Consider the following 27,198-nt stretch of genomic DNA (forward strand, 5'->3'; position numbering starts at 1 on the left):
TGGGTCCGGTCGTGGGGCCTGAACTCTGGGCCTGGGCGCTGTCCCTCAGCTCTTCAGCTCAAGGCTAGCACGCTACCACTTGAGCCTCAGCACCACTTCCGGCTTTTTTTTTGCTTATGTGGTGCTGGGAATCGAACCCAGGGCCTCAGGCATGCAAGGCAAGCGCTCTACCACTGAGCCACCTTCCCAGCCCCAACACAAGCTACTCTTTAATAAATGCAGTTTTCAAACTATCTTTGTTGTTTTCACTCTCCATACTCAAGAAGCTTCAATAACTCTCCATCATCAGTCTCTTAAAGATCTTTGTAATCTATTCTCATCTTGAATCCAATCCTTGCCTCTAGCTAGGTAAGAATCTTCTTTTTTGTTTTTCCGTGGTGCTGAGGATCAAACCCAGGGTCTTGTTCATGGCAGGCAAGTACTACTGCACTGAGTTATACCCCCCAACCTGGACCTTGTATTTTTGCCAGTCTAAGTCTACCTCCATGCCTCTGATTCAATCATACTCAAGTCAATGGTTAGGTATAAGAATACTAGAGTCAAAATGTTTCTTCCTAGTTGTATGGTGATTTTGACTCATCTATTCCTTAATACCTTCCCTGATGACTCTAGCCATCATGCTCTTTCCCTCTCCCTCTCCCAGTAATTTCTATTTAGGATAAGGAAATGCCACTGGGAGCACTGGTGGCTCATGACTATAATCTTAGCTACTTAGTAGGATGAGATCTGAGTATTGCAGTTCAAAGCCAGCCCAGCCAGGAAAGTCTATGAAACTCTTATCTCCAGTTAATCACAGAGAAAGCTGAAAGTGGTATTGTGGTTCAAGTGGTAGAGTGCTAGCCTGGAACAAAATGAGCTCAGGGACAGCACCAAAGGCCAGAGTTCAGCCCCAACATCAGCAAAAAAAAAATCCAAGTTGAAGTTCAAGTTATCAACTAGAGTTCAAGTCTCCAAATAACCAGAGTATAATTGTAAATGGTAGATATAAAATACCTGCTTCATCTACAACAGACAACATGATTATTAACAGCAAAGTAAAATTCTATGACTTGAGCCCTAAAATCAGGTAAGCTCTAAGACAGATCATAGCAACAAAGTTAGAATCCCTGCCAGGGGAAGAACATGCTGTGTGACCAAATAAACTGTTTATGTAACATGTACCCAGGTGCCCTACAGGCCAATCCATTGAGGTCAGGATTTATGGCTAGGTAGCTTCTGGGGCAGGCTGACTTTTTGCCACAGATCTGCACATGGTGATTAGAGAAAGGAAAAGAGATACTAGGTGAGAAAAACATACTATGAATATAAAGAAAAATCACAAGAGTCGCCTTTTCTTTTTCCTTCAGTCTTAACGGTTCATACCTGTCTGATTCCAGCTTCAATCTGGTTGTAACTAGAGACGAGGCAGGGAGCTTGGAGAGCTGTAGGTCCCTGAGTATAGCTCTACATTGTATACTATAGCTGTGTTCTTGTTCTTCCTTTGGTTCTACTTGGACCAATCACAGGAGCCTTCATTTTTCCTGGGCTATGACTTGAAGCCCAGCCTTGGAGCTTTTTGGGTAGAGGTGGGGGTAGGGCTCCTCTAGGTTTCCAGAAGCAGGGAGGAGGGGGCTAGAACTACATGAAGAATCTGTCCTCCGTTCCTCCCACATGCATAGCTCTATACTCATCAACACCACAGCCAGAGGGTGGGTGGGCAAGGCAAAAAGAAGAAGGAGAAGTCATTTTTTATCCTTTTGACAGATGTCCTGTTAAAAATCTTGTAAGAAAAGGAGGACTGTAGGTGGGGGGAGGAGCAGGGGAGGAGACAGGTTGGAACTAATGGTTCTAATGTCCAAATGTGGCCATCTGGCCATCTGGTCTAAGGTGGCAAGAATAAGAATAGCATTTAGTCAGAAGTACTATGACCTGTTCCTGTATCTGAAGAACATGGCCGTGGAATGCATTTCCTAAGAGAATGTAAGGTCTCCTCGCACTATAACTTAAGAGAGGAAATTTGCATGGAAACCACCCATCAGAAAGTAGAGGATAATTTCTAGTGCTTTATTGATTTCCCTCTGCCTGTTGGAATCTTGTGAGAGAAAGATATCCAGATGCACCTAGCACTTTAGTCACCGTTAAGTCTTTTTTGCTTTGTATGGTAAAAACAGTATACAGAGGGGTTACAGTTATATGAGTAAGGTAATGAGTACATTTCTTATCAAGCATTGTTACCTCCTCCTTTGTGTTTCCCCTACCATCACTTCCCTCCCCACCTCCCCAGTGTTAAGAGTCTTAATGCTTAGGAGTGGACCATGTTTCTTTTGACAAAGTCTAGCACAGTCCTGGGGTTCCACCACACATTTAGTAAATGGTGGATAAGTGGATAGCAGGGCATTCAGTGAGCAATGACTGGGTTAGGCCCCAGGGACTCAAAGTGGCAGATATGGTTTCCTCTCAGACCTTGTTAAAGACTTGGAGTGACACTAGTTAAACCGAGGCTTCCAGAGAGGATAAAAGAGAAGCAAAATCAGACCCACCTAGAGGGCCCTGGTGAGATGGCACCAGGTCTGGTTATGCAGGAAAAGTTGTTTTGCTTGTAACAAAAGAACTTCAAGTAGGTCAGCTAAGCTTATATAAAGAAGCATCTGCCTGTCTGGGCTAGGTAGAGGATGGGGAGGTGGAGAAGGGAGAGGACCCAGGACAAAGTATCCAATAAGATGTCAGAGCTTGGATCTGCTCTTCTTTGTCTGGGGGTCTAAAGCCTGAAGGCAGTGGGTTATGCTCAGAGATGATCAGGATTGGAGATGTCCAAGAGCTGTCACAACTAATTTGGGCCTGCATTTTAGAAGTAAGCAAACAGAGAACAGTTGATTAAGGTGTCAATGTAATGAGTAGTAGCAGAGCTAATAAAAAAAGACTATGGTCTTTTAGAAGGATGACAGTCATTTTTTTTTGAACTGTACACATCAACTCTTAAAAACAAAACATTTAGCTGACCTTTTCATTAAATAATTAACTTGCAATGATAGACGTGTTAATCTGCTCTGCTATTGTAATCATTTTAACATTTATAGGCAGAACACTATGTTGTAAACCTTAAATATACACAGTACTTTTTAAAAACAAGAAAATATGTATCCTGATATCTATATACCATTTAATATAGCATGTGCTCCACAAAAATCTCCACACAATAGAAAGTTGAAAACACTAAGATTAACAATTTAATATATAAAGAATTTCTAGTATTTTATCCCTGCATTTCATGTTAGAGATCATTGCTTTAAACAGTTTTTGGAACTCATTTCTTCCACAGCTCTGTACAATTATACTTTTAGCACTCCAACTAGCTCTGGTCTATCCATACCAGGTCTGATCTTTCAGGGGACTAATGAGTAAGAGTACCTCCTCCTGAAGGTTGAGTAGACACTTCCAAAATCTTTGTTTAGGAATCTCAAATTCAAATGTAAATGCATTTTAGTAGAAAAACAAGGGATAGGAAGACTAGGCTCCAGGCCAACTGGATTACTGATTGGTTATGTAAATTTGGGCAAATCTATCCTATCCAGGTAGCTGAATTAAATTATTTTAAATGGAAAGCTGAGGTTGTCTTGGCTGTTGCCAGCTTCTGAAACCAAGGATTGATTAGGGGGAGGGGAGACAGAGAAGGGGGGAAGGAGTCTGGAGAGGGATAGAGTGGGGCAAAAAAAGTAAGAAGATTAAAAAAACTACTTAAAAATTTTGTCAGGGGCTAAACACACCCAGAATAGAACTTGAAATAGAAAAAGGAAGGAACATTGCAGAAGCCTAGTTAAGGCCATTGGGTTCAATCCACCTTTAGCTTCTATCAAAAAAGTTAAGCAGCATTTATTCCCCTTACTATGCATACTACAGTTGCTAAATTGCCTTCACTTTTATGAAATCAGTAATTTGGAAATACGTAGAGAAAGGTAAGGAAACATGCAGCAGAATGAATAAGTTTCAAAAGCATTTCTCTAAGGGAGAAAAGCCATCTACACAAGCCTACATACTTCATGTTTTTTTTTTAATGACCTTCTAAAATTGACACAATTACAAGCTTTGGCAGTTATCAGAGGCTGAGTTTTGCAGAAGGTGTTAACTGTACAAGCATGTAACGGGAATTTGGGTAGTAATGGAAATATTTGGAATCTCAATTGTAGTGGTAGCTAAAATGCTACCAGTGTCAAAATGCACTGATCTTCAATGAATACATTTTAGAATACGTGCATCTCAATAAAACCATCTTTAAAAATTAAATAAAAGAAAGGTAAGGAAACTAAGACCTAGACAAAATAAGTAAAAAACCCAGATTTTGCTGAAGTGTGGCTCAGCATTAGAGTACATAAAGATCTAGGTTTGATCATTTGCACTGAGAAAGAGAATGGAGAGAAGAGAGGGAGGGGGGAAAATGAGGGCGGGAAGAAAAGAAGGAAGGAAAAAAAGAAGGCCAGACCTTCTGATTCATGGCCCAGTAGTTTTCCTAATAAAGGACGGTTAACAGTTATTAAATAACGGTAAGCATTCAATGATTACTCAATATAAAAGACAAGTTTATGCATATACTAATATTTCATACCAAGTTAAAAAATGAAGAAACCAAAATTTGAGAGATGAAGTGATTGCTGAGGCCACACAGGGCCAGAACCACATCTTCACACCTTTAAAAAGGTACAAGCTAAGGAAGTTCAATCAAAGAATCTCCAAAGTACATAGAACAATGTGCATAGTACATTACCATAAAGAAGGAAAACTAATTTATTTACTTATGTACCTAGAGGATATATTTCTGGGAGGATTAAAAGGTGATTGCTGCAGAGAGGACAAGAGTAGGTGAGAAGTTTTTAAATATATATCCTCTTGTATATTTTGATTTATTTTGCCCTCACACTAACAGTATATGCCTGTAATCCTACTTACTCAGGAGAGGCTAAGATTGGAGAATCAAAGTTCCAAGGCAGTCGAAGCAGACAGATCTCCAATTAATCAGCAAAAAGCCAGAAGTGGATTAAGTGGTAGAGTACTAGCCATGAACAAAGAAGCCAAACTAAAGTGTAAGGTCTTTAGTTTCAGCAAAAATAAATATAAATAAATAAATGAAAATCCTTAGATGAGGCATCCAGGGTCAAGTGAGATAAAGAAAATACATGGCTAATTATTAATGTACTTTGTGATTTTTTTGTTTCTTTTGTATGTTCTTCCCTGTGGTATAATCCCTGTTTTAACTGTTTTTGATTCCGGTGCCCTGCATCTTGTATATACATTTTTCTAATTTGGGGAGGGGAAGAGAAATAACAAAAATGCTGAAATAAGGATACAGGATGATCCATTATAACAATGAGATATATAAGACACTGTGTTGAACAGGAACTTTAAAACTTTGTGGGGGGAGGGAGGAGCTGGGGAGGTAGGGAGGAAAGGGATGGTAGGGGAAAAACAAGGGAGGGGGTAACAATGCTCTATAGGAAATGGACTCATTACCTTACGCATGTAATTGTAACTCTTCCGTACAGTATTTTTACAATAAAAAATATAAAAAAAGAAAACACATAGCTATTTCTTGGTAGAGAGATGGCAGCCAGTTCTTCCCTATGTACCTCTCTTGTATCTCAAACTTGAAAAAAAGAAAGTGCCTTTCCTTTTTTGTCCTCCAGCCACTCCACCCCCCTTTGCTTGTCCACTCCTCTAGAAGGACCAGAATTGTTGGCACTCCCCAGTTTTGCTGGAGGTAGAGGAGGGGGGTGCTCATCCTTGGGCTTGAACTCAGGGCCTGGGTGCTGAGTTTTTTTGCTCAAGGCTAGCTTCTAATCTCAATACTCAGATCTCAGCCTCCTGAGTAGCTAGGATTACAGGTGTGAACCACTGGCATTGGGCAGTTTTTAACAGCAAACGTGAAAATAGAAACAAATTGTACTGGGTTCTACCTCAGATAAGACAGAAAAATAATGCATTGGCAGTATGACAGATGAAGAGACACAAAAGGCCCTTTCCCTATTGCCTAGCACACAGTCTTTCTCACCACATAGCTTCACTGTGCCCACCCTTCTCTTTTCTGTGCTCAGAATGGCAGAAAGAGGTAAGCTGGAGATGTCTAGGAAATTTGGTCCAAATTTGGCCCAGGCGTCTTTGGTGTACAAAGGAAGAAAAGAAGGGAGAAAAAAACAAGACCAGTTGGGTTTTAATGTCCACATTTAAGTCAAATAAGAGAAAACTCAGATGGTCTTTAAGGACTTTCTCAGCCTTGGATTTTGGATCTTAGCTCTCAAGAGTTGGCAAAATCCTCCAAAGATCAGAGTTCTCAAATGTGTTTCCTCAGATACCTTCCACACAGGGCTTCTGTATTCAGGAAGCTGTGAGAAGGTGGGGGTGGCCAAGGTGGGCCAAGGGTCTCCAGGGATCCTCCTGAAGTAGCTTAAACAGGCAGCACAATTCCCTCTTAAAACAGCTTAACATCTTTCCCAATGCTTCACTGCTTCCAACTGCTTCCTACGTGCAGGAGACGAGTGAGACGTGAGCTTTTGTGGAAAGGAGGAAGGGTCAATCAGTGGGCCTCTAGTGAGTAAGCAGGGACAATACTAGGGATGGCTGGAGACCAGAAATCTATCTATCCCCTTCTTACTGCATGACAGAGAAAATTTCTAAGCTTTTACATATATTTAATTAAGTTGTTACTTCCTTTAGCATTAAAAATCATTGTGTGGTACTTGGGGCCAGAGAGTACATTTTAATTTTTTTTTGTTTTTCTGTGTGTGCACATGTGTATATACACATACACATATGCACATGTGCATGCATGTTGCCAGTACTAGGATTTGAACTCAGGGCCTCAAGCTTGAACTCTTAGCTCCTTGGCTTAAGGCTTAAGACACACCTCCATTTCCAGCTTTTTGCTGGTTATTTTGAGATAAGAGTCTCTCAGCTTTGTCTATCCAGGATAGCTTTGAACTGCAATCCTCTGATCTCAGTCTTCTAAGTAGCTAGGATTAAAGGGGTGAGCTACTGGTGTCCAGCCATAGAAAATACTACGTAATACTATGTCCTCAGATTTGTTTCTCCCTTCTCCCATTACCCTACATGTAAAATGGACACAGTAATGGCTTAACAGAATGTTATAGGGAAGTGAGTACAAGCTTCTTGGTTACCTCTAAATTACCTATGATTACAGCCTAGATGAAATCGTAATATTCTCAGGAACAACATTCACTCAACATATGTGTATGGATATTAGGACCTATATATCCTAGCTCCTGACCCCTCTCTCAAAAAGCAGATGAAATGGTAATGAATACAGTTAGAATAACTTACTCTCCTGGGGCCAGAGCTAGCATCTTAGCCTGCTACCTCTGGCAGGAGGCAGGTACAAGCATCCTGGTATTCCTTTTGCCAGTTTAGGCAGATAGCTTCCTTCCCCTCACACCTGGATTCATGAGGAGCCCAAGCTATCTTACCACCTAAATATTACAAAACTTTTTTTTTTTCCTCAGGAGGTCTAACGCAGCATTGAAAAAGCTGGAAGCCTGTGGTCCTCAGCTGTAATTCTAGCTACTCAGGAGGCTAAACTTGGAGGATCATGATTTACTAGAGAGACTCATCTCTAAATAATCTGCAAAAAAAGTCAAAAGTGGCTCAAGCACATCAGCCTTGAGTGGAAAAAGCTACGAGAAAGCATGAGACCCTGAGTCAGGCCCCAGTACCATCACAAAAAGAAAAGAATATCAAGAAAAACATCTATATGGGTGGGAGTAAACCTGGCCCGATCCTATGAAGGTGTTTTCCCTTGGCTTCCATTTTAGACTTTTCCTTCAATGATCAGGCCCATTTCTGGTATTAAAACAAGCTTTGTATTGGGAAGATGTGGCTTTGTGGAGGAGAACAAGTACATCAACTCTTAATATATCCAAGCCTTGACATCATCTGTGGGTAATACTGCAAAATTTTCCAGAGCCCTAAGAACCAGACACAAAAGGGGAACCTAACTGTGTCATAGCCTAAGAACCTGAACTCATGTCTACTGACTTCAAGTCCAGAGCTGGCAAATGGTCACAAGGCTGTCACAATCAACAATAACCCCAAATCTTCAAAGCTCTGAAACTCAAAGGAAGTCTTGACATACCTTGATTACCTACTTCACTCTTTCCCACTCTTTACCCAGTGTAGGGCCCTCTGCTTTCAGTTCTTGCCTTTGGTACCAAGGGCCAGAAAGGCTTCCCCAGGACACCATGACCTGGTTTCTAGCTTGAGGAACTCTAAAAATAGCAGGTCCTCATTAGTGGGGCCAGATGGTCCAAGCTGCTATGTCTGGGGGCTGGGTTGTGGTCATTAAGGATACTGTAGATAGTCTAATGCAGATGATATCCAATGGGGTTTACTTTTATGTATCCTATCACTTCTTCCTCCCATGTACAATTTAGACATATTTGGTTGGGTCCAAGTTATTTCCTTCCCAAGAAGGAACCTTAATATCTTATTATTTTAGGTTTTCTACAGTACTACTTCAATCATATCACTTTGCAATCGTTTGTAAATGGATTGGAGGATGAAGAGGCCAGGCTCACTCTTTTTGCATTGCTCAATGCCAATTTTCTTTCTCCATTCTTTGACATATATATCCCTGTTAACTTACATCAGAAGTTTCAGCTCTAAACGTGTTTTCTTTGTGGAGCCTGCTATGATACACACCATCTTTAGCATGGTATGTCTTAACTAACAATTGTGAAGCTTAGATGAAGAGTGGTGGTGAAACATCTTGGAAAAAGCACCTATGGCCACCAAATTCAGGAAATTAAAGAAATAAAATCTGAAACGAAGTTCTTTGTTCCTGCTTCAATTTGGGTTGATCTATGTATTTTGAAGGAAGGATGTTAGAAACAAACATGAGCTCACCAACCTCTCAAGCCTAATTTCAAGAGTAAAGAGGCCAGAGAAAATTGATGAAGGCCTACCAGCTGGGGCCAGTATCCTGTCAAACCTAATCATAACTATTTAGAAGAAAGGTACAGCTGAATGTCCCTAGGGGTAGGAAATGCTCTGCCCATGGGTATCCAGGGTATGTGAGTATTGTCTCAAAGGTGTACTCAAATGTATTTCACTTGGGGAGAGCTTTATTTTCCAAATGCATTCCTAAGAACATACTTGGAAAATCCCTGATACTCAGGAAAGTATATTTCTACAGGGTAATGGAAGAGGCAATTTAAAAGCTGCTTTTTTCTGGGCCTGTGAATTTCCTAAAAGCTGGACACTCGGTTCCTCCCCACCTCCCACCCCACATTTTGCATCTCTGTTCTTTGATCCTAGCCATTCCTTCCTGCAGTCACTTTACAATCAACTTGAGCTCCAGGAAAGATTAGGTTCACTGATAAACATCTTGTGTAAAAAGACAAACTGCCCCTCACCAAGCAATGCTTTCTTATCATCTTGAAGAAAACAGTCTACAACTAAGGAGACTATAATACTCCAGTTAACTGCTCCTCTTCTCCAGTAGATAATGACTTCTCAAAAGACAATGACTGAGCTAATAGTCAACCAGGTCACATCTGTGATTTGGGATTGTTTTTCTTCCAGTCCTTCTACCTATTTTGGTCTGTGTCCAATGTCTGTACCCCAAGAAGATAACTAAAGGTGTACTGAAGTGCTGTTTTCTCATGGTTGTCATGTAACCAATCTAATTTCTAGGCCTTTCACTATGTCTCTTTATTTGGCATATGGGTGAATGGCTGCACCCAATTTGGGACTTCTGGACTTTAGGCCTGGAATCTAAACACTTGAGTGAATTTGATCAAGATGCATTGTACTCATAAAGTGCCCTGTTGAATTGAAACCTCTTTGTAAAACTACTTAATGTTTAAAAATTAAAGTTAATAAAAAGAAAAAACTTGGTTTGAGTAAGAGCATATCTAAGCAGAGATCTGTGTGTTCCATGTATATATAGATATACAATTGTGCCTTAGATATATCCATGTGTGTTCACACATGCAAATGTTGTATAAGAACACCTCTTGTATGTCTCTATATTTGTATCATGATTTTGCTGAGAATTTTCATATGCGCAGGTACCATATGTATAACAATAGATATGCCTCAAGTATGCCAATGTGAAAATGTGTAATAACTGTGTATAAGTGATTTGTGTGTACATGTGGGTAGAAAACATGGTTAGGGGCTGGGAAAGTGGCTCAGTGGTAGAGCACTTGCCTTGCATGCATGAGGCCCTGGGTTCGATTCCTCAGCACCACATAAGCAAAAAGAAAAAATCCAGAGGTGGCACTGTGGCTCAAGTGGTAGGGTGCTAGCCTTGAGCTGAAGAGCTGAGGGATAGTGCCCAGGCCCAAAGTACAGGCCCCACGACCAGAAAAAAAAGAAAAAAAAGAAAAAGAAAACATGGTTAGATAATAAGGCTGCATCAATTTTTTACCCCAACAATTTCTTTCTAACAGTTTTCCTTCAAAATACATAGATCAATCTGAATAAACGCAGGAACAAAAAACCTAGTTACAGATTTTATATAGGTAACTTCCTAAATTTGGTAGCCAGAGATGTTTTTTCCAAGATGCTTCATTACCACTCTATTTATCGAAGCCTCACAACTATGAGTTAAGTAACCATAAGCCGAACACAGAGATAAGACAAGGACCAAAGAAGAACTCAGTCCTTGGGCTGCTTCTGGCCTCTCCTTATAACTCAATTTTCCCAGGAGTACTGTGAAAGTGGGTTCAATGTGTTAGTTCTTTTTCACTCTCTTATAGTGACTTCTCAGGTTGAATATCATGCGTTAATTCTAGGAGAAACCAGATATGTAGATTAGGACCTGCAGATGTCTTACCACAGCTAGATCCCTTCTAGATATAAGCAAGCTCTTGGTTGCCTTCCTACACCTGCCAGTCATTCCAAATTCATTTTCCTAGTGGCCCACATAGAACTGGAATAAAAGGGATAAACATAGCCTCAAAGATGTACAATCCTCACCAAAGCCCAGGCAAAATAACACATGGTTTATCTAAATCATTCTTCTTTATGCTTTGAAATGACTGTGGGCGCTAGTAAGAGTAATGAGCCAGCTTTGAAGCTCAAGGCATACACTTCATACACAAGACCAGAAAAATATGTGAAAAGAAAACAACCAAAGCAGAGCAAAAAGGGCTGCAGAATTTAAGGCAGCTTTTTCTGCATTTATCAAGGTTTCTCATGCATTCCTAGATAATAAGATATCCAGATGGATTTAACATAGATCAAATAGATGAATCTGAAGTGCTAATTAAAGGTTCAATGCCAACCTGGCCAGAGTTATCTAATGTCATCTATCTAATTATCTCTATCTTGACTAACATGCCTAGATAGAAGCAAAGTGCAAAAGGTATCCTGGTTTTTCAAGGGATAGGTACTGGAGGATAAAATTCAGGGCCTTGTGTGTGCTTGGCTGGCACTCAACCACTTAAGCAGTGCCTCCAGCCCTGCTTTTGGTTTTTGCTGGATATTAATATATATCAATATATAGTATTATTATATCATATACTTTCCTGCCCAGGCAGGCTTTAAATGGTGATCCACTGGATCTCAGCCTTCTGAGTAGCTAGGATTACAGGCATGGGCCACTAGTGCCTGGAAAGAAGGCATTTTTTGAAATTCTTGCTCAACGCTACCCAGTACTGGCAGATTGGTAATACCTAATATCATATGCTGTGCTCCTCCTAGCACATCACTGTCTTTAAAAGAAGTAACACTGGGCTGGGAAGGTGGCTCAGTGGTAGAGTGCTTGCCTTGCATGCCTGAGGCCCTGGGTTCAATTCCTCAGCACCACATAAGCAAAAAGAAAAAAGCCAGAAGTGGCGCTGTGGCTCAAGTGGTAGAGCTCTAGCCTTGAACTGAAGAGCTGAGGGACAGCACCCAGGCCCAGAGTTCAGGCCCCATAGCCGGACCCAAAAAAAAAAAAAAGAAGAAGAAGAAGAAGTAACACTAACCTAAATCAATGAGCTTCAATGGATGAGCTTCAATTTCCTTAGCCACAAGATGGTCAAGCAATATTGGCCTTGCCTACCTTATAGAGTTATGAAAAAAATCACTGTTAGGAATAGAAAACTACACAATGGTTATCTCCATGACCTGCTCACAGAGCAGCGACACATTTCTAAACATAATGACAAAGATAAAGGTAGAATATCAATTTGTTCTACATAGATCATTGGTCAAAAGACATTTCTTAAATACCTTTTAATCATATTATGAAAATCCAGTAGTACTCAATTCCTAGCCAGGACCTGGAGGCCAAAGGACTGGTTTGTATTCACCAAGTGCCTTGGTGATTCTGGCCTGATGAATTTGAGAAGGCACTAAATAAAAACTATTAATTTGGGCTTTCTTCCAAGCTCCTTTTTTAGCTTTACAGGAGATAGGAAGAGAAAGCTGGTTTGCTATTCATAGTAACATGGAGAAAGGAGCTGGGAATAAATAAAAGAAATCTTTTCTTTTTAATCCTATATGTTTCCAAGGGAAAACAGTAACAACAAAAAAGAAAGTCCTCTGTGCTATGACAGAGACAACTGAGGTACAAAGACAAAGGATTCCTTCAAGGTCACTCAATGACTAGCTTCCAATCTGTAGCCCCTCTTTAATTGTGTGTGTGTGTGTGTGTGTGTGTGTGTGTGCGCGCGCGCGCTGGTACTGAAGATTGAACTTACGCTCTTGAACTCTTGCTTAACTTTTTCGCTCCAGGTTGATGTTCTCTGACTTGAGCCACACCTCAGCGTTCAGCCTTTTTGCTAGTTAATTGGGCAAAAGAATCCGAGACTTTTCTGCCCGAATTGGCTTCAACCGGGGAACCTCAGATCTCAGTCCTCTGAGTAATTAGGATTACAGGCGTGAGCCACCAGTGCCTGGCCAGCTCCTATATTTTTATGGAGGACCTACTTGGTGTCAGACCCCTCTGCCATTACTTATTTCTGTCTCAGTGAGGTCTCAGGGATTACCAACCCCAATTTATAGAAAAGAAAACTAAATCAGAGAGGCTGATTTGCCTAAAGGTGCAGATTCCTAGTTCAAGAACTCTGGTTTTCATCTCACTATACAGGCTCCTCAGCCACTTCTGTAGGGAGGAAAGACCAGAGTGGCTTGGAGCTTCTTAGGGGTCTACTAATTCAAATCCTTATGAGGTAATATACTAGCTCTAGCAATACTATATACTTGGGCCTGGTTCCCCAGTTTACACAGTGAGAGGATTAGACCCAGGATAGCTGTAGCATCCCTTTTATAGAAGATGTCTAGATGAATTTAAATTATACTGTACCTTCCAGAGCATGAGCCCAGACAAGCAAGCCGAAAGCAGCTATATGGCCATGAGTCTTTGAGCCTCATTTTTCTCATCTGTGAAACTGAGATGATCTCTTCCCTATCTACTTTACAAAGCTACAGAGAAGTTCAAGTGAGATAACCTGTGAAACTCATTAAAAAGTATAACACCGTGTTCAAGATGGAGAGTCAAGAATCAAGTAAATATCCCCAACCCCAGTTTTTTTCCTCTAAATCCATGTTGAGAGCCTATGCATGTTCTGTTTAATAAATGTTCTTGAGTACTCGTGTGTAGGATAAGCCTCTCAGCTGGTTTCAAGGTCCTATAGAGAAAGCAGTGTCATCATTTTACCTCTGTTCTGAGCTCTCCCACCATACCAGCCTATCAAAGACCCTTCTAGAGATACCTGGTTCCTCCTGTGCCTCTATCCAATGCCAAAACACCCAATGCCCAGCCCTCTTACCAGCCAGGATAGTTCACGGAGGGAGGAGGAAGAGAGTGGGTAGAGGAGAGGTTGTGGGAGGTTCAGCTAAAAGTAGCTGCTGCCTTTAGGCACCACATACTGAGGGGGTGGGGGTGGGTTCTTAGCACATCCTTTCTGAAGCCAGCTGGGCATGAAGGTGCATGGCATCCCCTCCTCTAATGAAGGCAGGCAGGCGAGGAAATCAGCTGCCAGAGCCATTCTCAAAGCTGGCTATGGATGTACTGGGCTGGCCTCCTCTGGGCCCCTGAGGGTGATAGCTACTCAGCACAGGGCTGGATCCACAGCTCCTTGCCTCAGGAGATCTAATGTGGCCTATAGGAGACTCTTGCTGTTATCTCCATACCACTGCCTAACACCCTAAGGGCTGCTGACAGGCCTGCTCCTCTCTGGAAAGTTACATAACACTCGTTTGCTGCTCTTAATTCTCCCAGCCTCTCATCAGCTTTCTTCAATCAAATCTGAAAGAGTATTCAGGCCTCTGATCTAGCCAAGAAATCATAGAACTAGAAACCTATTTAAGAATGTAACAAAGCCGGGTGCTGGTGACTCATGCCTATAATCCTAGCTACTCAGGAGGTTGAGATCTGAGCATCTTAGTTTGAAGCCAGCTTGGGCAGAAAGTCTGTAAGACTCTTATCTCCAATTAACCACAAAAAGCCAAAAAGGAGTGGAACTGTGGTTCAAGTAGTAGAGTGCTAGCGTTGAGCTGAAAAAGATAAGGGATAGTGCTTAGGCCCTGAATCCAAGCCACAGTACTGGTACAAAAAAAGGTCTCATAACCTGACTTATGTAAACTACTTATAACAACAGCAGCAGCAGCAACAACAACAAAGAATTCAGGGGAGAAAAGGTAACAAAGTATGGTAGGCAAGGGCCTAATTTGAAAAGTCAGGCTCTCAGGCCCATTACTGAAACCTTGGGTTTTGCCTTAGTCTCCTCCATTGTAACAAAGGAGTGAGGCAGTGTGCTGTAGACCTGCCAGATAAATTAATTTGCTAATAAGTAATTTTCTGGGGAGCCTAGCTACTTCAATGACAGGTTTGCCTCTATAATGTATCCATAGTATATCTATAGATGTCCCATCTCCTATGCATTAGGACTGAACTGGGAAGAGCCATCCCTACTCCATTGACACACTTCTCTAGTCTACATAGTCAATATGTTTGCTTGAACTTTGGGCTGTTGGCCTCTATCCCAGCCCATTTCAAACAGACTTACTATGATTTATCCTCTTTTATGTAAAGTTTCTTGCTATAAGTTCAATTGAAAAGATGGCTCTTCTATTGAAACAACTCCTCAGTTTAGTGGCAGTTTGGACAGAGGTATCCAAGTGGGAAAGACTTTGATGAGAATCCATCAACAAAGCTGGGTGTCAGTGGCTCATGCCTGTAATCCCAGCAACTCAGGAGGCTGGGATCCAAGGATCTCAGTTTGAAGCCAAACTATGCTGTATAGTCCATGAGAGTCTTATCTCCAATTAAACAGCAAAAGGTTGGAAGTGGAGCTGTGGCTCAAATCATAGAGCTCTAGCCTTAAGCAAAAAAGTCAAGGGACAACCTGTGTTAAAGCCCCAGTACTAGCTGTTGTGCGCGTGCCAAAGCTTGAACCTAGAGGTCTGGAGGCCTTTTCCAGTGTTTTTCTCCTACTGCAGATCTGCCTTCTACTATGCAGGCACAAGTTTCCAACTTGCAATCTTGGTACTTAAAGCTGAAATTCCAATCCTTGATAGGGGCCTTGCAATTAGCAGAGAGCAGTGATAAAAGCAAGAAGGAGCTGCACTCAGGCACATCCATCTCTTAACTTTTCTTCTTCAAGGTTTGACCTTTTCTCCAAAGCCTGGCCACACAAACCCACAGTGAAGAGTAAACTGGAAGCACTGAAGAATTTGTAGTAACAAGACTGCTGGGTTCTAGGTCAGACACCATCACTTCCTACTGTATAACCTTGAGAAAGTTGCTTGATTGCCTGAGACTCACTTTTAGGTTTGAGGGAAAAATCAATGAAATAACTAGGGAACTGTAGATTCTTCTTCTTTCTTCCTCCTCCTCCTCACCACTCCTTCTCCTTCCCTCCGGCCCCCACAATCCTCCTTCTCATTCTCCTCCTCCTTTTTCTTTTGCTGGTCTTGGGCTTGAACTCAGAGCCTAGGCACTGTCCAGAGCCTCTTTACACTCAAGGCTAGCACTCAACCACTTGTGCCACAGTGCCAATTGTGGATTTTTCTGAGTAGTTTATTGTAGATAAGAGACTCAAGGACTTTCCTGCCTGGGCTGGATTTGAACTGTGACCCTCAGATTTCAGCCTCCTGAGTAGCTGGGATTACAGGTGTGAGCCACGGGTGCCCAACTGGGATTCTTATTATTATTTGTATTATTATTAGTATTATTATTAGTAGTAGTAATAGTAGTACTTTTTTGTGTGTGCTAGTACTGGGGCATGAACTGAGGACCTAGGCCTAGTCCCTTAAATTTTTCACACAAGGCTGGTGGTCTATCACTTGATCCATACCTCCACTTCCAGTTTTTGGCTGGTTAATTGGAGATAAGATTCTCAAGGACTTTCCTGTTTGGGCTGGCCATGAATTGCAGATTCTCAGATTTCAGCCTTCTGAGTAGCTAGGATGACAGGTGTAAGCCACTGGCAATAGTAGTAATATTATTAACAGTGAAGACTTCTTAAGACACTTTGGGAAGGGGCTCTTCCTGGACACCCCAAGGTACTCCCATACTTATGAGACTCTGTATTCTCTGTTATTCATATGACATGTCTCTTTAACAAGCTAAATATCAAATTGGTACAGTACTGTTATTCAAATCAGTAAGGACTCCCTTCTTTGGTAGTCAGTGTTTACTCAAAGACTAGAATGGGCCTAAGATAAGTATAGTCAAGAAGGCAAATATAGGACTGGAGTAAGGCTCCAGTGGTAAAGCACTTGAGTTCAAATACCAGTACAGAAGAAAAAAGAACACAAACCTGCTACCCCATAACCATCCAGTGTCTCTAAACCTGCTTAATAGTAATCTTTGAATTATCTACCAGTTTTAAATAATAGCAATAATCATATTCAGCATTCATATTAAATATTAATCAAAAAGTGAGCATAGATTATCAGAATTGGAAGAAAACTTTGAAGCTATCTTATCTAACTATCCTTATTTTGCAAATGAGGAAAAAAATTCACACAGAACTAATTTGTCTGATGTCAACCAGCAAATGAGCAGAATCTTTCTTCCTTTTTTTTGGGGGGGGGGTGGTGGCACTAGGGCTCGCACTCAGGGCCTTACACTCTTGGCTTGTTTGTATTTTACTTCAGTGCTAGGGATTGAACCCTGGGCATCACTCATGCTAATCAAATGTTCTTCCCAAGCCCCACTTCCTGTGCACTTTAAACCACCTCTAAAACATTTATAGTGTGAAACACAACACAAATGCTATGCAAATAGTTTTCTTACTGCATTGTTTTTTAATGTGGTTTTATTTCTGTGTTGTCATTTAACTTTTTTCCAAATATTTTTTATCTGTAGATACAATAGAATCTATGGTTCTAGGACACTGACTTTAGTGTAAATCCAAATAGGTACCAAGCTACTCAAGTTGAGTCCTTCTTCAAATAGTCACAAGCCTCTAGAACTCATCAAGCTGCCACAATTTCTGGAATAAAATCTTAACATCTGTGAATCATGCCTATTCACATGTGTAATAAGCCAGACTCAGGCTGAGCTAATATTTCCTTTGTACTATTCCAGAGTAGTCATTCTCACCCTGGTAAAACATTCCTATCACCTCAGGGGGCTTTTAGAAAAATATTAATGCCAGGACCTCACCATGCCCAACTCAATCAGATCTCCCCAAGAGATTCTGTGAATTGTTGTTAGTCCTGTTAACTCCCCAGGTGATTCCAAAGTATAGCCAGGGCAGAGAACCACTGTGGAAACAATTCAGCCAGGCAACAAGGCAGTTTCCTGAATTCTCGAGGCAGATGATGAAACACATTCTGTTTTAAAGCTACATCCATCATGTCCCACTTTTTCCAAAGAAAGGGAAACGCTACACATAAACAACAGTTATGACTGACTTTCAGCCACATTGTAGGCACAGTTAAGAAACATCTGGGCATTGAAAGAAAATAAGGAGCCCTGGAGCTGGCAACCAGATTTACCAGAAATAAGATGCTAAGTAACATACACTGCTTTTTCTGATGGGACCATGGGTTTGGCAGATGATAGTTATGAATGGAACATATCTTGATGCCCACTGAGCACAGAACAAATCCCATATGATGTTATCCTATGGAAAAGTATAGCTTAATGGAGTCTGCACTAGTTGACCTGACATATAAAAATAACTGGCTCCAACTCTGAGAATGTGCTGTTGTCAGATGCCAGAGTAGCATTAACCTCATCATACTGAACACTTCTTTGAATCAGCAACATGACTAATACATATCCAGTTTTCAAATGATGCAATGCTAGAAGAAATTGCTAATCTGTTCTTTGAGATGAAGAAACAATTTTAAAACCCCCATGAGGCTAAAAACAATAGACAAACCAAATAGTTTAATTGATACAATGCTAGAAGAAACTGCTTATTTCTTGCACAGCATGAAGAAAAAAAACAAAACCCATAAAAAGCTAGAATAATGGACTAAACAACAACAAAAAAAACAAGTTTGGTTCCAAAAATCTAAATTGTTTTAAAAAAGCCAACACAAGAGGATTGTACCAGACAGAAAAGGGTTTAAATCTTTAAGCACAAAGAGTTAAAGCAGTGGTTCTTAATCCTGGTTGCATTTTTAAGTTACCTGCAGGCATTTTACATTTTTAAAGGCTTCCTGAGACATCCATGCTAATTAAACCAGATTCTTTCAAAGTAGGACTTCACATAGGTATTTTAAAATCATCCCCCAGTGGTCTGGGGGAAGTGAGGGTTGGTCTGGTCAGTGAGGGTTGAGAAGCAACAAAAGGCTGAATTGTTAGACTTTCACAGACAAATAAAAAGTCTCTTCATCTAAGCACTAGTGGCTTGCACCTGTATTCCTAGATACAGGAGGCTAAGATCTAAGGATGCAAGTTTGAAGCCAGTCTAGGCAGTGAAGTCTGTGAGACTCTTATCTCCAATGAACCAACAAAAAAGCCTTAAGTGGAGCTATATTCCAAGTGGCAGAGAGCTAGCTTTGAGCAGAAAAGTTAATGGACAGTGCCTAAGTCCTGAATTCAAGCCCTAGTAATTAATACACACACACACACACACACATGTGCAGGTTTACAGACAGAAACACACAAAGTCCCTTTGTACTTGATCTTGGTCAAGTCAGGTGGTATGTGGAAGAGCACCAACAGTTCTAGAAAGGAATTTTTTTCCTATGTTTGCTTGTTTAGGTGCTTTGATCAAACCCAAGGCCTTGAACATGCTAGACAAGCCTCTATCACTGAGCAATATCTCTATTCCTGGGCAGCACAAATACAGGAAAACATGTGCATTTCAAAACAAAACAATTGTATCAAAACTGCAGTCCCCTAGCTACTCAAGGGGCTGAAATCTGAGAATCACAGGTGGAAGCCAGACCAAGCAGACAAATCCATGAAACGCTTATTTCCAATTAACTAGCAAAAAACTAGTGGAGGTGTGACTCAAGTGACAAAGCATCAGGCCCAAACAGAAAAAGCCAAGCAAGAGCTGAAGGCCACGAGTTCAAGCATCAGTACCTGCATGTGTATGTGCACGTGCATGTGTGCAAGTGCACGCACGCACGCGTGCACGCACGCACGCACACACACACACACACACACACACACACACACACACACATCACACAAAAAAACCCCAGCAGTTCCTCTGATACATTCTGTATTTTAGGCTTCAACAAATCACACTGACTTTTTTACCTTGAAAATCTCAAATAACAACTTTTTTCTCAAGACTGATTAAAGCAAACTCATCTATATTCAACACAAAAAAGGAGCCTTTTATGGACTAAAGAACTCTGCTCAAAAGTGCTATACAAATAAGATATATTTAAAAAGCACTAAAAATGTAAGCATGTAAAGCCGAGGAAGCTAATTTGACTTAAGGGATGACTCACAGACACCTCCCTCACCATCTGACCCCATGTAGCTTCACACTAGCTGGGCATGACCAACTCTGACTCCCCCACTTACCTCCCTGTTGGAGAAGCAGACCCACTCTCATCCCAACATCTCAGCTTTTCTTTCCTCATCTATAAAACTGGGAATAACCACTTGGTGTGGCTGATGAGATGCACAAATTAAAAAGGATGTAAAATTACTTTGTAAAATTCACAGGCCCATGTGCTGACAAAGGGTTGTTAATACAGCCATTACTGTACTGTTTCCCAAGCCTTTTCTCTCATGGAGGTCCTTTCTCCCTCTCAGTTTTTTCCATTTTGACTATGGTCCCAGGGCAAGCATAAAATAAACTAAATAGATCCACCTATGGACAGCAAGGATACACTCTGGGGACATATTGAAAGACTAAGCTTTAATAAAAGATTCTTGGAAAGCCAGAGACTCAGTTGGCCCAGACAAGTTGCAAAGCTGGAAATAAGGACTACACCGTCTAAAATTCACTTCCTCTAGCCCCATTTCTTGCAATAAAGCCAGATGCCTTGTGGGAGGTCTTCTGAGGAGGCAGTTAGTTTGGAAGAAAAGGCTTGATTTTCATGTAAACACATACTTTGGCACCATCCCTGTGATTCATATGACCTCTAAATGTGACATTCAACGCTGTGCATATTGACTCACCGCAGGCAGTAGAGCACCTCACCAACAGATCTGTTGGGATCCCTTAGCTCTCTAGAAGCTGAATCTCATACATACAAGTGAGTGAAACTATTCATCAGGGCCACAATCAAACTTTCCCAATTTATCCAACCCTCCCCAGTTCAGAAACTAATGACCATAGCAAGAACTCTTCCCAAATTCCCCATCACAACTAGGCAGAGCAAGGTTTCCCCCCCCAAGTTACAAACAAAATCGGAGCAAACTGCAAAAGCAGATGTTGCAGGTTCTGACAGATGGAGGCTGTCTTAAGAGAAGAAATGTACTGTTCAGTTTGTTCCCACTGAGCTATCGTTTATCTCTCTCTCTATGATGAAGCCAACATTTAGGGTGAAAAGAATATTTCTGAAGCCCTTCACACTGCATGCACTGAAGCTATTTAGTGAAAGGGACTACTTAATTTTAAGAAAAGGATAGTTGGGTGAGAGGAATTTGAACTCATGAGTATTCTGATAAAACAGTCTTCACAGCTGGACAGCTGTGAATATAGTTTCTAGGCACTGGCAGGCAATGAGGGTTTTATTCTTTTTTTGAGGTTTCATTCTTTGTCCTCTCCCCAAGAGCACCTCTACAAGTCCTGCTGTGCTCCAGCCCTAGTTTATCCAAACAGTAGTGCCTGGTACTTTAAAGGGTGGGACCTAGAGCTCAGTGGGTACTGAGTAATGCCCTGGTTGCTAGGATACCAGTAGAAAGGCATTTAAAAAATTTCCTGGGTGGGGAACTGGGAACCAGAATCCCTGAGCTGGGATTTTGCCCCCTCCTAGTAGCAAAAGCTTATTTTCTACTCAAAGGGATCAGAGAGGAGGGCAGGGAATAAGCTTTATCTGGAAAAGTTGGAACAAATCAGAGAAGAAAAGCCCTCTTCCTTACTTCTCACCTACTTACAATGGGGGCGTAGGAGGAAGCAGTGTCTGGGGAGGGAGGAAAAGAAGAAGGGGAAAGATTTAAAAGAGAAGGTAGGAGAGGGAGGAAAAAAGAAGACATGTTGAAATGCACAGACTTGTACTCCTCTGGGATGCATTTCTCATTCTCTCTCTCCCCTTCCCCCACTTTTTTCTCTTTTTGCATCTCAAGGAGAAATGCCAAAACCTTTAGGATTCACACAGTAAAAAGTCACACTGCCACCTTTTGTTCTCTATTCCCCAAACACCCTTCTGGCTACTCTAGGGTGGCCTGCCATCTGTCTAGCAACATCCCCTCAATGCCTAGAGATGAGTGAATAGGGAAAATATGAACCCTCATCAGCTAAATTACTGATGTAGGGTTCATTCACGCTATCCCTCTAGCCTGAAGGGTTTTAGATAGTGGGAGGAGGATTGGCATGGGTGACAGTCATCCACCCAAGCACCATGTAAATCCTCACAAGCCCCAGAACAAGAAGGCCATCCAGAACTGTGAAACTCAATGCTGTCTTTCCTTATTCTTACCATAAGCCCCATCCATCCATGCTCAGGAGTGTCCACCCATAACCACCCACGAACATACTGCCATCACCCTACATATATACATTCCCAAAGACTTTCTGAAAAGAGTTTTCCAGGCACCCTGAAGAGAAGGAATTTCATGACACTACAGTCATAAACCTAGGTCAAAGCATAGCAACCTTAGAGACCTTCCCTTAGAGTGAAAAATGGCAGAATGATTTCTAGTGTGGCAGTTCTCATTTCCTTACCATGCAGCTATACCAGAAATCCCTCAGGTAAACTTACTCTGCAGATACCAACAAATAGATATTCTTATCCCCTCTTCATGTCTATCACCCCTTGGTTAACAATTCATTTTCCTTTTCATTTGTTTTTGCAGTTCACCCTCTTTTGACTTCCAGTCTTATGGATACCCAAAATCACAGAATGCAAAAACTTGGAGGTCACCTGGTACGACCATTTCAAAATGTCAATGTTATAAGGAACCTCATACGCACTGAGAAAAGAAAAAACTGCCCAAGGTCAAACAGCTGCTGAATGGAGAAAACTCAAGTCTGCAGCTGCCCAGCACAGAGCTTTTTCTCACTCTCCAACTATGAGTGAAAACAAGGTGCCTGGATACGACACAAGCTTACTTTAAATACTGCCTCTGAAACTAACATATTTTTTTAAAAGCCTTACTAGATTCTCATTGCAAAGGAACCAATTCTTGCCCCCTACCTCCTCCAGCAGTCCTCAAAAAGGGACTAAAGAATAATTAACAAGAATCAATGCCAGCAAACTTCCCAGATCATGCTTCTACCATGTTATCAAATGGGGGAGGGAGAGCGACTCAGCTTCTCGCCCACACCAAGTCAACCAGAGCCCAATTTAAGGTTCAAAACATCGACTGACGCCATTAAATAATACTGTCCATGTTGGTTAGGACAATTTCAAGGGCCCCTTCACAGCCCATCTCCCTTCATAGTCATTTCCAAACAGATTGAACAACAGGACACAGAACTTGACAGCATAATGCTAAAAGATCTGCACATCACACATGAGCAGCTGCCCACATAAGTGTAGCAGGAGCATGTGTGTGGGCGTGTATGCGCCCTGATTCATTGCTACATGAGCCAGAAATGGCACTATTTCAAGTCAGGTAAGCAATGGAATGAGGGAGACCTGCCTACATCAGCAAGGGGGGGGGAAGTATTATGCACACTGGCATCACAGATAATTTTTTCCTAGTTTTTGCCAAGAGCTTTCTCCAACAGAAACTGAAATTTGAAAATAACAATAGCAATAATAAGATACACCACCACCCATGACCATATATGACAAGCAGACAACTTAAACTGCAGACAACTTAAACTGGAAGGCTGCTTCCAGTTTATATATTTTCTAAGCTCTTATCTCATTATATAGACTCCCCCCCTGCTCAAAACTCTTAATTTAGAATATTACATACTTTCAGTTCTGTGAATGTTTCAATTAGAGATCTCTTCTTTTAAAGCATCAAATAAGAAGAAAACAATAGCACTGCTTTCTTCTCATTAGCGCTATCAAGTTCTATTTAAAAGGTAGTTCAAGAACATCATTGTAAACGAGATTACCCCAAAGGAGCCATATCCAACATTATTATTCCCTAAGTAAGGCAAAACACTGGCTTTGGGTTTTTTGGATGAGACACAGAAAAAAAGCCTTCAAACTCAAAATTCAGGGACACAATTTCTGGGAAATGAAGCCCAAACATCTCAAAATCCTCTCTAGCCAAAGCAAAGATCACAGTATATACTTTCAGCTCCGATTTCATGATTCTAAAGAAAGTGACATACTTGAAGAAATGTTTTAAAGTTGGCTTCACTCCAAATTGGATAGCCCTGGACAGCAAAATTAGATTCAAAGGACACTGTCACCAAGTGCCAGTTCAAGGTACCCACCGCATCACTTTCCAAATTTCTGCTTCTCAATTGAGACCAAAGAATCATTTTCCCCCAAATCAGTATCTCGCATCAATTTTTCACCTCTAAAGATGCACAAGATTGTCTTTCTTAGGATGCGGAAACTCATCATGCTCTTCCACAAACCCCTTCCCCCACCCTATCCCCCCAAACAAACCCAAATGCACTCCTGATGGCAAGAGAAACATTTAACTAAAATTCCCTAAATGAAGTTTAAACGTAGTTTTCAACAAAATGAGTTGATAAGACACCAAAGAGCGAAGCCACTGTTTAAGAACGCCAAGCTTGCTCTATGAACGTCACATACATGAAGAATGCACACACTCGCATGCATACCTAAATAGAAAATATTTCAGTAGCAACAATTTCACTCAAGCAATAAGCAACTACACACTCAGGCATACTCAAAAGACAAGACATGACAAAAGATTTAGGGAGAGGTAATATACCAACGTCATACATATCACAGCGAGGCCATGTTGAAGCTCAAAACGATTTGCCCCCTGAGTGAGAAAGCTTGCTCTTTCTCTCCCTCTCTTTCCCTGTCTCGGACTGTCTCTCTCTCTCTCCCCCCCCCTCTTTTTTTTTCTCGGTGGCTCTCGGGATGAAATCAAAGCAAGAGTTCGTAACAGCTCAGGTGGCTGGACTCCATTCAGCGAGTTCCCAGGAAAAACATGAGTATGACATTGACAAGCAGGAGGACTACAATCACAGCAAAAACGACTACAGTTTGCACATCCAGGGTCATGGTGCAATGCAGAACACTGTAGTGTTCCAGGTGGGGGGCCGGCAGATTGGGAGATGTCAGTCTCTGTTCTGTCAGACTGTCCATACAGCCACCATGCTAGAAAGGAGAGGAGGAAGTCGGAGGGGGTTAGGGATGGTTTGGGTTTGGGCGCCCGAGTTTGGTAGGGTGGGGGAGGGGGGTTGAAGACAGGGGCTCTTGTTTCCCCCCTTTCAGGATTGGGCTGATCTTTCTTCCCTAGCTGAGAAATCTTAGCTTGCGCTGAAGACCGCAGAGTCCAGCATTCTCTCTCGGGCGCCACAGAAAAAGCAAAATCCTGGTTTGCAAAGGGAAAGGCGGGGGAACCTATCAGAGGTTCTCCGGCGCCTTCTGTCTGTCCCGGCGTGCGTTTGTCCGTCCGCCTGCCTGGCTACCAGTCAGTCTCTGTCTCCCCTATTCTCTAGTCCGCTCGCTCTCTTCGTGGGATTCCCGGCTGCCAACCACTCTTTCTAGCCCTTCCTCGCTAGCCCTCTTCCTCTCCTCTCCCCACCCCCCACCTCAGCGGGTAGGCTGCCTTTTTATTCACGCAGAGACTGCGGGCGCCTGCGTGAGGCGCTGACAATGGCTAATGACACACTTGTTGGCCAATAAGGATTGCTGCAGCTGCGCGTTCGTTGCTTGGAGGCGGGACTTCAACTAGCACGCTAGTCGCGCCAGCCAATCGGAAGACCCCAGACTCCCAAAGCTGGCTCGCTCCATTCTGACTAGCGGGAGCCACCAGCAGCCAGTTTTGGCTTGGGGGTGGAGGAACTGCTTGGGGGTAGACTACTGTGGGCAGGGAAGGAGGCATAAAAAGTGGAAGGAGGGGAGATAGAGGACCAAAGGGGATGAAGAGAAGCGGGTATGGTAAGCAGAGTGAAGAGATCATGGGAGAGATCATGGGAAAGAGCAAGAAGAAAAAATGGGAAGGTGGAAGAAATGGCATATAGGAAAAAACTGAAGGGCGAGGAAAAAGTATAATTAACGATGGGGAGAGCCAAGCACCAGTGGGTCACACCTGTAATCCTAACTACTCTGGGAGCTGAGATCTGAGGATTTGGTTGGAAGCCAATTCTGGATAGGAAAGTCCGTGAGACTATTTACAATTAACCAGCAAAAAGCAGGAAGTAGAGCTGTACCTCAAGTGGTAGAGCACTAGCCCTGAGCAAAAAAACTCAGGGATAGCACCTAGGCCCTGAGTTCAAGTCCCAATTCTGAGACAAAGAAAGGGAAAAGGAAATGTGGACAAAAGATAGGTAGGCAAAACCTAGAGGAGAGCTTTTTGGACCCTGTGTAATAAAATATACTTTAGGTCACTGCCTAGAGAATTTTTAGACAACTCATAATTAGCAATAAAAATTCTACAAACCAGTTCTGTGGAGAACCACACTGACAAATTACCTAAAATCCAGTTTTATTTGGGTTTCTCTCTTTAAAAAATTATTGTAAGTATCTCTACTAGCCCATTTAGTATCTAATGGAGCTGCCCGGGCTCATGCTTATGTGACAGTGAACATGCACTCTTCTACAGTGCTGGGTACTAAGAAGGAAATCCACTTAGGACTTAAATATTTACCATGGACAAACTTCTATAGAACTTGTGGTGAGAGCCTACAAAAAGCAGGCCCTCAACTATCAAATTTATGTCTAGCCATAATGCTTGGGTTACAGTGTTATTTTTCAATACCTCCTTTCCCATCTCTGGGCTTTGGTTCTATCACACAGGACTTAACACTTACCAAAGAATTCAGGGAAACCTCATTTCAAAAGGTACAGTTGGGCACTGGTGGCTCACACCTATAATCCTATCTGAAATCTGAGTGAGGATCGTGGTTCAGCCCAGGCAAGAAAAGTTTATGAGACTCTTATTCCCACTTAACCATCAAAAAGCTGGAATTGTAGCTGTGGCTCAAGTGGTAGAGCACCAGCCTTGGAAAAAGCTAAGGGACAGTGCCTAGGTCCTGAGTTCAGGCCCCAGTACCAGCATACACACAAAAAAATAATGAAATAAAATAATTCACTCCATTTCCTTCCAAATTTAACAACTGAAGCCTCAAGTGTTACCATATTAGTTCCTCCCTGAGAATGAAAGGTTAAGGTGAGTTCCATTTGTATCTTGCCAGTGTAGGTCATACAACTCAGGAAAAGGGATGTGTTTGGGAAAATGTGGTAAGTCTCATGAAAAGGTGGTGAACTATTTGACCTCTACAGGTGTAGAAAAGATCTTAGAGAAATTAAGAAAGGAAATGGAAGAAAAATAAAGAATAAAAAATACATTCTAGAAGGACCTTTGTAATTATTAATAATGAAAAGGCTACCAAATAGAAAAAGACATTTTAATGTACAAACAAACATGGGGTGATAATAAGTGTGTGATTATATGAATCAGACTCATAAATGGTAGAAATTTTAAAAGTGCTGTACATTGGATACAGGTTCCAAAGTCCTAGATTCCAAACAGCCTAAAGTTGTTATTCTAATTGCAAGGCATTAACAACAAAATGTTGA

At 41.7% G+C, this 27,198-nt stretch overlaps 1 protein-coding gene across 4 annotated transcripts in view; it reads right to left on the bottom strand.

The window, feature by feature from the left end:
• Arhgef9 (Cdc42 guanine nucleotide exchange factor (GEF) 9) overlaps positions 1-27,198 on the bottom strand; it is a 215,438-nt gene that overhangs the window by 90,758 nt on the left and 97,482 nt on the right. The window contains exon 1 of one of the 4 annotated variants that reach the window (XM_013034310.1): positions 24,377-25,185. The exons of 1 other annotated variant lie outside the window; for it this stretch is intronic. In XM_013034310.1, coding sequence (XP_012889764.1) covers positions 24,377-24,385 — 9 coding nt within the window. In that variant the 5' untranslated portion in view covers positions 24,386-25,185. Of the gene's footprint in view, positions 1-24,376; positions 25,186-27,198 lie in introns of those variants that run through there. 2 more of the 4 variants (XM_013034311.1, XM_013034312.1) reach the window with 2 other exon arrangements.

The sequence above is a fragment of the Dipodomys ordii genome, unplaced genomic scaffold, assembly GCF_000151885.1.
Source record: "Dipodomys ordii isolate 6190 unplaced genomic scaffold, Dord_2.0 Scaffold187, whole genome shotgun sequence".
NCBI lineage: Eukaryota > Metazoa > Chordata > Mammalia > Rodentia > Heteromyidae > Dipodomys > Dipodomys ordii.